At 58.9% G+C, this 15,531-nt stretch overlaps 1 protein-coding gene across 1 annotated transcript; it reads left to right on the forward strand.

The window, feature by feature from the left end:
- The first annotated feature begins 5,083 nt into the window (after positions 1–5,083).
- On the forward strand, positions 5,084–15,111 carry ZNF703 (zinc finger protein 703). The gene is made up of 2 exons (XM_063175177.1): positions 5,084–5,296; positions 5,808–15,111. The coding sequence occupies exons 1-2, from the start codon at positions 5,084–5,086 to the stop codon at positions 7,185–7,187; spliced, it is 1,593 nt and encodes a 530-aa protein (XP_063031247.1). The 3' UTR covers positions 7,188–15,111.
- Positions 15,112–15,531: the final 420 nt, after the last annotated feature.

Consider the following 15,531-nt stretch of genomic DNA (forward strand, 5'->3'; position numbering starts at 1 on the left):
CAGGCAGTGAGGGGCAGAAAGAGGCTCAGATTTAGGGAGGGTTTACCTGGGAAAAGCAGGAGTAAAACAGGCAGTGAAGGGCAGAAAGAGGCTCAGATTTAGGGGAGAGAAAGGGAGGATTTACCTGGGGAACAGCAGGAGTACAATGGGGCAGAAAGAGGCTCAGACTGAGGGAGGATTTACCTGGGAAAAGCAGAAGGAAAACAGGCAGTGAGGGGTAGAAAGAGGCTCAGATTTAGGGAGGATTTACCTGGGAAAAGCAGGAGGAAAATAGGCACTGAGGGGCAGAAAAAGGCTCAGATTTAGGGAAGGTTTACCTGGGAAAAGCAGGAGTAGAAAGGGGCAGTGAGGGGCAGAAAAAGGATCAGATTTTAGAGGGGATTTACCTGGGAAAAGCAGGAGTAGAAAGGGGCAGAGAGAGGCTCAGATTTAGGGAGGATTTATCTGGGAAAAGCAGGAGTAAAACAGGCACTGAGGGGCAGAAACAGGCTCAGTTTTAGGGGGGATGAGGGAGGATTTACCTGGGAAAAGCAGGAATACAACAGGCACTGAGGGGCAGATTTAGGGGGGGAGCAAGGGAGGATTTACCTGAGGAACAGCAGGAGTACAAAGGGGCAGAGAGAGGCTCAGACTGAGGGAGGATTTACCTGGGGAATAGCAGGAGTACAAAGGCACTGAGGGGCAGATTTGAGGACGAGCAAGGGAGGATTTACCTGGGGAACAGCAGGAGTACAACGGGGCAGAGACAGGCTCGAATTTAGGGGGGATGAGGGAGGATTTACCTGGGAACAGCAGGAGTACAACGGGGCAGATAGAGGCTCGAATTTAGGGGGATGAGGGAGGATTTACCTAGGAACAGCAGGAGTACAACGGGGCAGATAGAGGCTCGAATTTAGGGGGGATGAGGGAGGATTTACCTGGGGAACAGCAGGAGTACAAAGGGGCAGAGAGAGGCTCAGACTGAGGGAGGATTTACCTGGGGAATAGCAGGAGTACAAAGACATTGAGGGGCAGATTTGAGGACGAGCAAGGGAGGATTTACCTGGGGAACAGCAGGAGTACAACGGGGCAGAGACAGGCTCGAATTTAGGGGGGATGAGGGAGGATTTACCTGGGAACAGCAGGAGTACAACGGGGCAGATAGAGGCTCGAATTTAGGGGGGATGAGGGAGGATTTACCTGGGAACAGCAGGAGTACAACGGGGCAGATAGAGGCTCGAATTTAGGGGGGATGAGGGAGGATTTACCTGGGGAACAGCAGGAGTACAACGGGGCAGATAGAGGCTCGAATTTAGGGGGGATGAGGGAGGATTCACCTGGGGAACAGCAGGAGTACAAAGGCACTGAGGGGCAGAGAGAGGCTGGGATTTAGGATGTGCCTCACATCCTCCTGCAGCAGGGGCTGGAGCCACCCCCAGCTGCCCCCACAGTGACAGGAACCTCGGTGGGACCCATCCCAGCCTGGCCCCCACACCCCTCACACCTCCAGCTCCCCTCATCCTGCCTGCCCTTAACCTGTGTCCAGCAGCAATGAGACAGGAGAGGTTTATTCCAGAGCCCAAGCCCAGCACAGGAGAGGTCCAGTGATTTAAATTCATATCTTATCTTATCATATCCCACCAAATTCTCTGTGCAAGCTGCAGCTCCTCCACCCTGCCTGCTCTGCACCCCCTGGCACTCAGGATAGGACACAAAACTCCCTGCTCAGACCCATCCCGAGTTACTGGAACATCCTGAAGTTCAACAAAAACCCAATTGCCCCTTCCCCAGCCTCGCTTCACAGGACACGAAGACATCAGAGTCCCTGGGCTTCATTAGAGCTCTGCATGGGAACTCGTCCTTGGCAAAATCAAACCAGGGCAAGTCCTGCTTGGGGATGAAAACATCATCAGTCATTGGTGAAAGTGCTCCCCGAGGCTTCTGGGCTCCTTTGGCTTTGCTTCTATTCCAAATATTTTGCTTTTCCTTTGGTGCCGGTGTTATTTTTGTTGGGCAGGGGTCTCCCTGCTTTCATTTGAACTTGTGCAAGCTCTGAGCAGAGAGGGGCTTATCATGGAGCAGAATTGGACGTGGAACAGGGAAATTTAACTTTCTCCCCTCTGGTTACTGTTCTTAATGGAAACATGGGGCTTTAGAGGAAAGGATCCAACCTGCAGCAGGACATGGATCCATCACTACCCTCTGATGAAGGAAGGGCTGTTTGCTTGACTCCAGCAAACACAAACTCATCCAGAATGGTCTCTGTGTGCCAGGATCCGGCCTTGGGCATCAGGGGAAGGACAAACAGCCCCGGGGGCACCACAGGAACAGGGAAATTTAACTTTCTCCTCTCTGTTCTTAATAAAAACAGCACCCTCATGGGTTTTAGAACAAAGGATTCAACCTGGACCAGGACTGGCACCAGCGTGGATCCATCACAACACCCACAACAGCCCTCTGATGAAGGAAGGGCTGTTTGCTTGACTCCAGCAAACACAAACCGATCCAGAATGCTCTCTGTGTGCCAGGAGCAGGCTTTGGGCATCGGGGGAAGGACAAACAGCCCCGGGGGCACCACAGGAAAGGACAAACAGCCCCAGGGGTATCACAGGAACAGGGAAGTTCAAGTTTCTCCCCTCTGGTTACTGTTCTTAATAAAAACAGGACCCCCATGGGTTTTGGTGCAAAGGATCCAACTTGCACCAGGACGTGGATCCATCACTACCCTCTGATGAAGGAAGGGCTGTTTGCTTGACTCCAGCAAACACAAACCGATCCAGAATGCTCTCTGTGTGCCAGGAGCAGGCTTTGGGCATCGGGGGAAGGACAAACAGCCCCGGGGACGTCGCAGGAAAGGACAAACAGCCCTGGGGACCGCGCTGCTCCTGCCCTCGCTCACCCCAGCGATGCTGCCCTTACTCTCTCATCCCACCTGGTCTTGGGTTACTCGGTGAGGGCCGTGTTGTTGTTGTTGGCCAACAACCCGAGTGACTTTGAGGAAAGGCTTTTTTTTCAGTTTCCTCCTTCCCTGAATGGCTCCTTTGAGCGGCAGCGCCTCTCCGCTCACATCCCGCTGTCCGGATTGAATCAATCTTGCGGTCAGCTTCGGGAGGGAGGGGAAAAAAGGAAAAAAAAGAAGAAGAAAAAAGGCTCACAAAGAGGGGGAATTGACAGGTCTGACCCCGGGTGTGATTGATAGGGGTTGGAGGAGCGGGACTGAGCTGGGCCATGCCAGCACTCGCTGGGGAAATGCAGCAAAGCCTTTTTTCCCAGAACCCGGAGCAGCAGGCTCGGAGAGGGGTGGGCACATGAACTTAATAATAGCAACATTGTTGGAACATAAAGCATCTGTCAGGAGTTAATATGATTAATTAGAGGTGTCTGTCTCTCCCCCTTTCCCCCCCTCTCCCTTTCTGCGTAGGCAGGAGGGACCTGAAACACAAACCCCTGGAGGGCAGAGGTGGGGCTGGATGGGCACCTGGCCCCACATCGCCTTTCTTTAGGCCAAAGGCGCTCAGTTCCTCAATTCTCATCCCATCCTGGCCCCCAGGATTTTATCCACACCCCCATCCCATTGCACATCTCCCCTCCAGCCCCCATTCTCCCACCTGAAACCCAGGAAAGGAGCTCTCACCCCATCTCACATGCAGGACATCACTTGGACAGAGCTCCACGATTTATCCGTGGCTCCTCTGGACAAATTCTGGCTGAGCTCGGCTGTTTTTCACCCCCCTGCAAATCTGAAGCCCCAGGGGTTTGTGGAATTAATTCAAGGATGTCTGGAAAAGGTAACTAGAAATAGGAAGTTAATTGTTAGAAGTTAATTAGTTATACAGCAGCCTGCGCTGGCACCCGAAGATTTTTAAGACTCAGCAAACCAAAGAAAGGAGAAAATGACTGGGAATGAGGAGCTGTGGGTTCATAAGGGAATTGTCACTTTGTGAGAGACCTTTGTGAGGTCAGGCCCCTCGCCTTGGGTGGCACCAGGACGGGCACAGGTGTTGGCTGGTGGCAGGGTACAGTCCCTGGGTGCAGCTTTGGGTGCGGAGCTGTGCCAGGCTGAGCTTATCTAAGCCATGCCATGGCAGCAGTGCCATGCTGTGGTGTGCCAGCTGAGCCATGCCATGCCATGATCAGCCACGCTGGGCATGCCATGCCAGCCGAGCTGAGCTGTGCCATTCCAAGCTGTGCCATGGCGTGTCAGCCACGCCAAGGTGTGTTAGCAGTGCCCTGCTAAGGTGTTCCAGCCAAGCTACACCCAGGTGTGCCAGCAGTGCCATGCCATGCCATGGTAAATTGTGCCAGCAGTGCCATCCCATGCCATGCCATCCAAGCCATGCCATGCCATGGTAAACTGTGCCAGCAGAGTCATCCTATGCCATGTCATGTCATCCAAGCCATGCCATGGTAAACTGTGCCAGCAGTGCCATGCCATGCCACACTGTGCTGGCAGTGCTGTGCCATTCCGAGCTGTGCCATGCCATGCCATGGTAAACTGTGCCAGTAGTGCCATGCCACACTGTGCCAGCAGTGCCATGCCGTGCCGTGCTGTGCCGTGCCGAGCTGTGCCATGCCATGCCGTGCCAGCGGCATCACACCGCGCCGTGCCATGCCGAGCCGTGCCAGCGGCATCACACCACGCCGTGCCGTGCTGAGCCGTGCCATGCCGAGCCGTGCCATGCCGAGCCGTGCCATGCCGCGCCGTGCCATGCCGAGCCGTGCCAGCGGCATCACACCACGCCGTGCCATGCCGCGCCGTGCCATGCCGCGCCGTGCCATGCCGAGCCGCGCCAGCGCTGCCTCTGCCGCTCGGGCCGGTGCCGCGGTTCTCCCCCGCGCGGCGGCGCGGGGCGGTGGCGGCGGAGCGGCGGCGGCTCGCCCCCCCCACCGGCGGCTCTCCCCGCCCCGGGGGCCCGGCCGGGCGCGGATTGGTGCGCGGCGCCGGCCCCCTCGGAGCGCGGCCGCCATCGGGGCTATTTGACGTGTCGGTGGGGCCGGGGAAGGGCTTCGTCTCGCCGGGGCCGCCGCCGCCGCCGCTCCGCCGCCCGCCCGGCCCGGCCCGGCCCCGCGGAGCCCGGGCACCCCCCCCTTTCCCCCGCCCCAAATGAGCGGCGCTCCCGGCGGGCCCCGGCCGAGGACCCCGCCGAGCCGCGGAGCCGCGGCCGCCCCGTCGCCCCGGCCGCCCCCCGCCGACCCGCTGCGCCAGGCCAGCCGGCTGCCCATCCGCGTCCTGAAGATGCTCAGCGCCCACGGCGGCCACCTCCTGCACCCCGAGTACCTCCAGCCGCTCTCCTCCACGCCCGTCAGCCCCATCGAGGTCAGTGCCCGCCGCCCCCGACCGCGCCTCGCAGCCCCGGAGCCGCGCTCCCGGTCCCCCCGGCCGGGCTCTTCCCAGCCCGGTGCTCCCGGCCGGGCTCTTCCCGGTGCTCCCGGCATTCCTGGCCGGCGCTCCCGCTTCTCCCGGCCGGCTGCTTCTCAGCCTGGCTCTCCTGGCTTTTCCCAGCCCGGCGCTCTCGGTTCTCCGGGCCGGGCTCTTGCTGGTTCTCCCGGCTTTTCTCGGCCGCCGCTCCCGGTTCTCCTGGCCGGGCTCTGCCCTGCCCGGCTCCCCCCACCCCGTTCTTTCCCTCCCCCGCCGCCGCCGCAGCCCCGCTCCCCCTCACCCCACCCGGTCCCTGTTCTCCCCGGCCGGGCGCGTCCCCCCGCCCCGTCCCCCCCATCCCCGCGCCCTGGCTCGGTGCCGGGCCCGGCCCCGGGCTTTCGCCGGTGGGGGGAGGCCGGTGCGGGGGCGCCGTCGGGGTCCCCCCTGACCGGCTCCGCTCCGCCCGCAGCTGGACGCCAAGAAGAGCCCGCTGGCGCTGCTGGCCCAGACCTGCTCGCAGATCGGCAAGCCCGACCCGCCGCCCTCCTCCAAGCTGAACGCCGTGGCGGCCGCCGCGCCCGCCGCCGACAAGGAGCCCTCGGCCCGGCCCGCCGCGCTGAAGCCGCCGGGCAGCGGGGACGCGCCCGCCGAGGACAAGTCGAGCTTCAAGCCCTACTCGAAAGGCGGCGGGGAGCCCCGCAAGGAGGGCGGCGCGGACAAGGCCGGCTTTCGGGTGCCCAGCGCAGCGTGCCCGCCGTTCCCCCCTCACGCCGCCGCCTCCTCGCCCGGCGGTTCCCGCGGGGCTTCGCCGCAGCACCCCGAGCCCAAGGGCGCCGAGGAGAAGAAGGAGCCCGAAGGCGGCAAGCCCAGCCCCGAGGGGACGGGCGGGGCGCTGGGGCGCGGGGTGGTGGAGGCCGGGGCGCACGGCGAGCCCCCCTCGGGCCGCAAGTCGGAGCCCCCCGCGCTGCCGCCCGCCGGCCATGTGGCCCCCGTGTCGCCCTACAAGCCGGGCCACTCCGTGTTCCCCCTGCCGCCCTCCAGCATCGGCTACCACGGCTCCATCGTGGGCGCCTACGCCGGCTACCCGTCCCAGTTCGTGCCCGGGCTGGACCCCACCAAGCCGGGGCTGGTGGGCAGCCAGCTGCCGGGGGCGCTGGGGCTGCCGGGCAAACCGCCCAGCTCCAGCCCGCTCACCGGGGCCTCGCCGCCCTCCTTCATGCAGGGATTATGCCGGGACCCGTACTGCCTGAGCTACCACAGCGCCTCGCACCTGGGCTCCAGCAACTGCTCCAGCTGCGTGCACGACCCCGGCAGCCTCAAGAGCGGATACCCCTTGGTGTACCCCACGCACCCCCTGCACTCGGTGCACACCACGCTCTCCTCCGGCGGCACCCCCAGCCTGCCCGGCCACCCCCTGTACACCTACGGCTTCATGCTGCAGAACGACCCCCTGCCCCACATATGCAACTGGGTGTCTGCCAGCGGACCCTGCGACAAGAGGTTTGCCACCTCGGAGGAGCTGCTCACCCACCTACGGACCCACACGGCCCTGCCGGGGGCCGAGAAACTCTTGGCGGGTTACCCTACCTCCGGGCTGGGCTCCGCGGCCTCCTGCCACCTGCACCTCCCGCCCGCCGCCCCCGGGAGCCCCAACACCTTACCGGCCTCGCTCTCCTTGAGGAGCCCACACACTTTGGGACTAAACAGGTACCACCCCTATGGCAAGAGCCACTTGCCCACGGCCGGCGCCCTGCCCGTGCCCTCCTTGCCAGCTGCCGGACCTTACTACTCCCCGTACGCTCTCTACGGCCAAAGACTCACGTCAGCCTCGGCTTTGGGATATCAGTAACCGGCTCAGCCCCAGCCCCCCGCGCCCTCCTTGGACTCTGTATTTATTACTGTATGTTAGCTTAAAGCTGGGAATATAAGTGCATTATACACCAATGAATCAATGGTATGCAAAAAAAAAAAAAAAGTCTGTGTTCCAAAAAAAAAAAAAATTAACCCGAAAAAAAGAAAAAAAAAAAAATTTCCCTTCTTTACTTTGCAGGTGTGGGGCTTTGGTTTTCCCCTTCTGTTTCTTTTGAATTTTTTTTTCCTTCCCCTTCTTAATTTCCCCCAAGAAATTCTTGCATGACATGGAAAAGCAAAAAAAAACAAAAAAAAAGGCATTTTCCTCCTTCCCCTCTGCGTTTATCGCTCTGGGATTCTGTTCTCTGCATTTGTAACTTGCAGATGTAATTTTTTTTTTTTGGACTTTTTTCCTTATTTTTAATCTTTGGGGTTTTCAAATTTTTTTTTTCCTTTTAAAATTTTTGTGGTTTATTTTTTTTTTTTTTTTCAATTTTACTCCTTCTTTTTGGTTTTTTTTTTTTTTTTTTAATTTTTTGCGCTGTGTCCGGGGCCGGGTGGGCTACACCGGTTGGGTGATGCTCACCCCCAGGCCGTGCCCCGCCGGGGGCTGCAGGACCCCGCGTGTCCCCGCTGTGTCGGTGGGGGGACCGGAGGAGCGGCAGGACCGGCGGCCCCGGGCGGGCGGACGAGCCCCGGTAAGTCTGATTTTGTTAATAAACGCCTCTTGGTTGTAACCCACGCTCTGGTGTCGTCTCGTCCTGCCCGGGGGTCCGGCGGGGTCCCAGCACCATCTAGCGGCGGTACCGGAGGAGCCCCGGCTGCGCTCCTGGCTCCGCGTCCCCGGTGTCCCCATCCCCGCGTGTTCGTGTCCCCAGGCGTGGCGGCGGAGGGGGAAGGTTCCAGAAGGCGTTTGGCGGGATCGGAGCGGTGCCCGCGGGTGGGCACCCCCTCCCGGGGTGCAGATTTGGGGCTGCAGTTGTGTTCTGGATATCGGTGCGGGGGGATCCCACACCCTGCTGCCGTTCGATGTTTGTGCGGGAGGAGGGTGATGGATGGCTCTGACGTGGTCTGGCTCCATCCCCACCGTGCTGGGGGGCTCTGCCTGCTCCATGCCCCAAGGAAAGCGCTTCCACTCCAGCTCTGGGACCCCTTTTCAAGCTCCCCCTGCATGCCCCATTGCCCCACATCACTTATTTTTTTTTGTCTGCCTCGTTCCTGTTGCATTTCAGTGAGTCACGCAATTAATCCCTGTTAATTGCCTTCTCAATATTGCTTTATGCCCTGCGTTTAAATTCCTTTGTGTCCTTTGAGCTGAAAAATAACGCGCTGAGAGCAGGGACTACTTTTGCCAAAGGGATTTTGATTTCCCTGTGCCTGAGCGTGCGGCCGCTGGGAGGGCCCAGCTTGGGTTTCCTGTGGCAGTGGGAGAAATTTGGTGGTCTAGGGACCAGTTTGGCTCCGTGCTGAGCTCCCCAAGGCTGATTTTGGGGGTCTGATTTTGGGGGTCTGTGGCTTGGGGATGCGCGGACGTGGCTGGGCTCCGGTTGTGCCCGTGGTGGTGTTGCTCCTTCCAGGTGGGATGTTTGCTGGATGAGAGCTGGGGTTTGCACAGAGGTGTTTGCAGGGCTGGGGCTGGCACAGGGGGCTTTGCTGTGGGTGTTTGCTCTGCCCTGTGGGCACAGCAGGAATGGGGTGCCCAGCCCAGGCTGGTGCAGCCCCTCCGGTGTCCGTGCTGGGTGCTGAGCCCTGTGGCAGCTGATGCTGGCCGTGGAGCAGGGTGGCACGGGCGGTGGGCACAGCAGCCCCAGAGTGTTCTCTCTGCTGGCACAGGAGGTACCCAGACCCCCTGGCCCTCGGGAGCATCGCTTCTCCCTGGATGTGGCTCCCGCTCCCCGCAGTGATGCCGCTCAGTGTCGGCCTCACTCGGGCACTGCCAGTGCCCATCGTAAATCCTGGCTGTGGCTTCGTGCTGGGGCCTGTCTCAGGTTCCTGCGCTGGAATTTTGTCCCACTGTGCCCATCCCTGGCTGTGCCTGGGCACCTCGTGCCACGGGGTGGGAGGATGATGCCGCAGACCCTCAAGGCGCAGTAGCCCAGTGCCAAAATCAGCGCGCCTGGCACGGCCACTCCGGGTTTTGGGGGCCGTGCCAGACCCCAAACCACGGAGCAGCCGGGGCACAGAGCAAGGAGAGGCTGCACAGCCTCATCCTGCCAGAGCTGCTGGGGGATCCCTCCTCACGGCAAAGCTCCATCCCCTCTTTCCCCCAAACCTCCTCGCACCAGGATGGTCCCTGCTCCAAAACGAGCCCACACGCCTTCCCTTCACCCACGGCAGGGCTGGGTGCTGCCTGGATGAGTCCTGCTGTGCAGGAGGTTCCCTGAGGAATTTTTTTCCCCTCCCTAAGGACTGCAGCAGTGGGGCCAGACCGTGTAAACACCGCGAGTATCATCTGATAGCGGCGGCACTCGGGCTGAGCTGCTGGGGAACGGTCGCGTTGCCGATATATTAAATAATTCCCTGTGTAATGTATGCCCAGGTTATTGCGGAATTCATTTTATAATAAGAGCACTGGGATGCACTTTATTAATCATTCTGTCTAACAACCTGCACTCCACAGTTTCAGTTTGATTTGATTCAATCCTGTCTTTCTGCAAAATATATGGCTGAGTGGGTCGGATAATGTATGGCTTAATTTAGAGTTGTATGGGTTTGAATTACCATTTTCATAATGTGCTGTGCATTAATGTGTTGCATCATTTATACAGAAAAATGTGCCAGGTTTCAAACCTCTCCAGGAGGCAAAAGTCACCTAAAGGGAACGCGGAGAGACAGGAAAAGACCTTCTCAAATCCAGCTGGGGCTGGGAGGACACCCGTGGGTGTCGGACGTGGGGACGGCAGTTTTGGGGCTGTGCTGGTGGCTCTTTTCCCCGTGGCACAGCAGCACCTTCTCCATGTCACCCCGAGCTGCCGGGGACCTGCAGCGCTTGACTCGCCGCTGACCCCGGTGCCGCCGAAGTCGCGCCCACCATCACTCGCGAGGAAAAAGCTCTGATTATCCAAATACAGTCATTAAAGGGGAAATGTGTTTTTTAGGACTGTCAGAGTGATTAATGAGGGTTAGCAATCCTTGCAAATGCACTTGTTTAGTCTAACTGGCAGCCTCTCCTTTCCTATTGATTTATGGTGGCAGTTGCCGGGGCCGCGGTGTGTGTGGAAGGAGCGGGGCTGCGCCGGGGCACGGCGAGGGGCCCGGCCGAGCAGCACGGCACGCTCTGCTGTGCCCGAGGCAGCTGAACAAAGGCAACATTATCCCCTGTGCCGGGGAAGGAATGACTTGGACGCACACGCCGAGCCGCTCCGCGTGCCTTATAAATATCCCCGTCTGTGAAGGCCGAAGCCCAGCTGACCACAGCCACGCCGTCCGCCCAATAAATACGTGAATGAAAGAGCCAGGCCCTATTTTTTTCTTGTTGTTTTTCCTTTCCTCTCCTGCACAAAAATCCCCGATGTCTTTTAGGTGATGCAGAGGTGGCTGCCCGCAGACGTACAAGGCGTTTCAGAGCGCGGAGCGGAGCGCGGCGTCCTCGAGGGCTGGAGCCTGCCCAGGGGTCAGGTCGGGATGCAGAGCCGTGGTGGGTGGATGAGAAGTTCCTCAGCTGCATAAAGCAGCTTTTCTTTCCGCGTGAGCACTGGTGGAAGCCACGGAGAACATGGGCTCTGTTTGTCCTCCAAGCCAGAGTGGCACGGACACCTCCTGTCCCCTCGCCAGCATCCCCGTGCCCAGCCTGGCGTCAGGGTTTGCTTTGGGGCACACTTGGTGCTGGATGAGCTGAGAGCAGACCTGGAGGGACAGAGCCATGCTTGGAGGTGGCAGTGGAGGTCCTGTGCCAGGCTGGGAGCTGGAACCCTGCAGGAGGAGCAGCTGAGTGGTGACACAGCGGTGACACGGAGCAGCCAGGGCAGCACCACGGTGTGGAGCTGTGTGTGCCCACCAGAGCCCCACACTGCCCTGCTGTGGGGCCACCTCCAGCCACTCCAAGCAGTGGGACAGCACAAGTGACAAGAGGCTGGATGAGGTGAGTGGAGAAGGACAAAGTGGAGAAGGACAAAGACCTCGAGGCGCCAAAGCCGGAAGAGTGTGGGCAAGCACCCAGGGCACTGCAGTGGCCAGGAATGCCACAGATGGGAATGAACTTTCCTCTGGCTCTGGATAACAGCTGAAGATCTGCTGCTGCCTCTGCCCTGGCCATGGATTGGTGTGTGCTGCAAACCCTCCAGCAGCTCTGACTCCAGCTTTCACAACGATGCACTGACGTGTTCCTCACCACACCAGGACACCCGGCCTTGGCTGGTCACCAGTGACCCACGGGAGGTCCCCAGTGTGACCACAGCCATGGTTTCCCTCTTGTGCAGTGTGACAGTCCAGCACAGGGCCCTGGCAGGTGACAAAGCCCTGGGACCACGGCTGTTTCCTCGCACAGGTTGACACAGGAGTGTGGCAGCGATGCTGGGTCACAGTCACCCTGTGTTTATTGTGGTGACAAACTGAGGAGTGCTGATCCTCACACACCAACACTTCGGCTGAAGCTCCCTGGAGAGCAGGGGAGGGTGCTCAGCTGACAGCTCTGTGCACAGAGCAGGGTCCTGGAGCTCGAGTCCCAATAACACAGATTTACACAGATGATTTACACAGATTTACACAGACCCCTGTGTTTTCTGAAGCTGTTCATGGAAACCTCCAGCAGCAGCTTTGCCATGACTTCATCCCACCTTCCAGCGTAGTGCAGGGAGACAGGACAGGAGGATGTAACCCACGGCCTTTGCCAAAGGTGATGGTGGAACACCGGCCCCAACAGGCTGAGCAGAGCTGGACAGGACACCCGACACTGTGCATGGTGCAACGTGACCTCTTTAACACCTTGTGGTCCCAAAATTCATGGATCACCCCTCCTGACCTGGCAAAATTGGGAAGGAGATGAAGGATGCAGCATCCTGGGCATCTGGTGGCTTCTGACAGACCCTTCCTGCAGACACCTCAGTGGAGCAGAGAACCAAAATGGCCTTTTTTGTGTCCCCCACAGCTGCAAACGTGCCCACCACAGCACCCCTGCATCTCCAGGTGCATCCCTGGGAGAGGGAGATGCTGCTGCATCAAAGAAGATGGGGAGCAGTGAGAGCCTCAGGTGCTGGTGCCACCCCATGAGCAGCTCCTGGGGGACTCTGAGAGAGGACAGGACAGAAATGGGGACTGTTAAAGATCTTTCTTGCTGAGCTCTCACCGTCTTCTCTGCACTCAAAATATTTGCTGTTTTCCTCTCTGGATGAGAAGGATGGGGTTGGATGAGAAGGATGGGGCTGCTCATCACCCAGGATGGCATCCAGGCTCTGCTCCTCTGGGCACAGCTCCTACCAAAGGGACTCCTGGTTTCTGCTGGAGCAGCGTTGCCTTTGTGGGGTTCGGTTTTGTTCCCACTCCCCTCAGAGGTGAGAAGAGCCCAGTTCTGGGCAGAATGGAAATGGAGCCTAAAGCCCTTCCTTGCTTCCCACAGTCTCTGGGACTCTGCTTGGGGTTTGTTTTGGGAACAGCTGGCACGGATGGGGCTGGCTGGGTGCCTGCTCCTCTGGCTGCAGGGATGTGCTCTGTCCCCTTTGCTGCTGCTCCTCAGTAATTCCCAAGCTTTTCCCAGTTGCTGTGCTGGCACAGAAATCCTGCAGCACTGGGGCAGCTCGGGGGGGTTCCTCACAAGGGGAGCACCAGGATCCAGCAGCTCTCATGATTTTGGGATGTCCTGGTGTGGGGCAGACCCTGAGCCCTCCTGGCCATGGGGGAAGCCCTCAGGGCATTGGGACTGTCCTGCTGGGTTTGGGGACTGGCTCTGAGCACTGGGGCAGCTCAGGGGGGTCCTACCTAGGGAAGAGCCCAAGGGGAGCACCAGAATCTGGCAGCTCTCGTGATTTTGGGGTATCCTGGTGTGGGGCAGACCTTGAGCAATCCTGGCTGCAGGGGGCACCGGGACTGTCCTGCTGGGTTTGGGGACTGGCTCTGAGCACTGGGGTTTGCACAGCACCCACCCACTGCAGGTGATGGGGACCAGGGCAGGGCTGGCAGCTCCAGGGTGCTCCGTGCCTCCATTTCAGGGCACAGAGAGAGCTCAGCACCACAACCAGGGGGTGGGCAGTGGGCACAGCACCCACACACTGCAGGTGAGTCCAGGGCAGGGCTGGCAGCTCCAGCAGGGCACAGAGAGAGCTCAGCACCACAACCAGGGGTGGGCAGTGGGCACTGCCCCCCACCTTTAATCACACCCCAGATGGCCACAAGCCCCAGGGCAGTAATGGGCTTGGGGGGACTGATCTCTGGGTGCTGTGCCAGGGATGCTGCCCCTGCTCATCCCTCTGGCCCTGCCCTTCTCCTGCCACCAGCAGCGGCCCTTTCATCTCCGGGGGAGGTACAAATGGAGCTGTCAGATGCCATCAGCCCCGTGATATGACAGGCTGTGGGGCCAGGGCCCCTCGAACAGAGCAGCCTTGTCTGTCAGAGCCGCCTGACACTCCCCATAATGGCCAGATGGATGAGACTCTGAAAGTAGGGCCCGGCGCGTTTTCAACTCTATTTTGGGTGAAAACACTTCTTGAAAGATCTTGAAAGGAGCTGGCAGTTTAGTAGTTCAGATGATTAATGAGCACTGGCTCTGGCGGGTGGATTTCTCGAGCCGTGCCAGCAGCTGGGCTGCTCCAGCGGGCCAAGACACGCCGAGCGGCCCCCGGCCCCCCTGGCCTTCCCGGAAATGACACCGAGGCGACAGGCCCTGCATATGGAAAAAGTTAAATATAAATTACTGCTGAAAGAGGCCTCGCCGAGCCGAGTTAGTTAAAAGATGTTTATGGATTCAGAAACACGGGCCTGCATATGTATTTAGGGATGACAAATGTGATTCAATAAGTCAGGAATTTCTCCGTGGGCTGAGGCGGGACCCGCTCTGCTCTGGGCTCGGCTGCTCCGTGCCATAAATCCTGCAGGCAGGCTCCTCGCTCCTCCCCGGCCTGCTTGGGGTTGATTTCTGCCTTTTTCCTGCAGCTCACCAAGTCACTGGAGATCCCAAACTGTGTTTGGGAGCAGCCCTGCTCTCTCCATGGGTTTGGGGGATTGGGAAAACCCATGAGGGCACTGGAGGCCATGCCACCACCAGTGCCAAGCACATCCCTTTCCCTGGGTTCTCTGTCCCCCCAGAGCTGCTCTGGGAGCAGCCAGGCCCTTCAGGACTGTCAGCAGATGATTTATGACCAACCTCCAGAACAAGTTTGGGATTTGACCTGGTGCTTCACGAGTTCAGCCCTAATTCTGCAGCCCCTTCATGTAGGGCAGCTTGGGGGCACCCATCGAAGCTGCCCCCTGTTCCTGCTGCTCTTGGGGTGCACCACAACAAACTGAAGCAGGAAACCCCTAAATTAAACTCCAGCTGTTTTGGTGGGGGCCTGGCATGGGTGCCAGGCCCATGGCGGGGGTACCAGGTCCATGGCGGGGGTACCAGGTCTGTGTCAGGGGTGCCAGGTCCATGGTGGGGGTACCAGGTCCATGGTGGGGGTACCAGCTCCATGTAAGGGGCACCAGATCCATGTCAGGGGATGCTGGATTTGAATTTAGGGTGACAACCCCCAGCAGACCCACAGCAATGGGCAGTGCAGGATCCACCCCCTTGGCTCCCCTCATCCCACACCTCTGGGAGGCTCAGAGGGAAATGCTTTTCAGGGGGTCAGGGCCCGGCCAGGCCTTGGACCCACATCCACATTCCTTTGGTCTGATTTTATTCGTTAGCAACATTTGGCCTGGATATGGAGACAGCTAATGAGGGACGGAGTTTATTGCAGTTTGATTTTTCTGTTAAAACAATACAATAAAATAAATGCACTTGGAAATCTGGTCTGTGTTTGTACATAGGAGATTTATGGCTCTGAAGGCTTCCAGAGAGACGCAGCCTTTCATTCCCTTCCTTATTGGAACAGATCATGTTGCAGAGTTTAAAGGCCTCTGGAGCTGTGATTTATTTGAAGGGAGAAATAAGGGAAATCCAACTATCTGTTCCCTGGCTCGGATCATCCACTAACTCCCAGCCAAGGGGACGGATCTGCACCTCCTCCACAGATTTTTTTTTTTTTTTCTTTTTTTCCCTCCTGTCAGTTACATTATCCCGCTCTAAATATATCACCGAGCCAGGGATGGCTCCTGACCTGGGCTTCAGCACCTCACAGAGGTTTCCCCAGCCCTTCCTGGAATGCCACAGATAAATAATCTCTCTCCTAGAGCCCTGTCTGAGCTCCTCCACGCTGCTGATGGGA

Source organism: Melospiza melodia, chromosome 23, assembly GCF_035770615.1.
Source record: "Melospiza melodia melodia isolate bMelMel2 chromosome 23, bMelMel2.pri, whole genome shotgun sequence".
NCBI classification, from domain to species: domain Eukaryota; kingdom Metazoa; phylum Chordata; class Aves; order Passeriformes; family Passerellidae; genus Melospiza; species Melospiza melodia.

Coding starts and splice junctions, on each gene's coding strand:
- ZNF703 (XM_063175177.1), top strand. CDS start 5,084: ATGAGCGGCGCTCCCGGCGGGCCCCGGCCGAGGACCCCGCCGAGCCGC. Junction 5,297..5,807: donor CGCCCGTCAGCCCCATCGAG/GTCAGTGCCCGC, acceptor CTCCGCCCGCAG/CTGGACGCCAAGAAGAGCCC.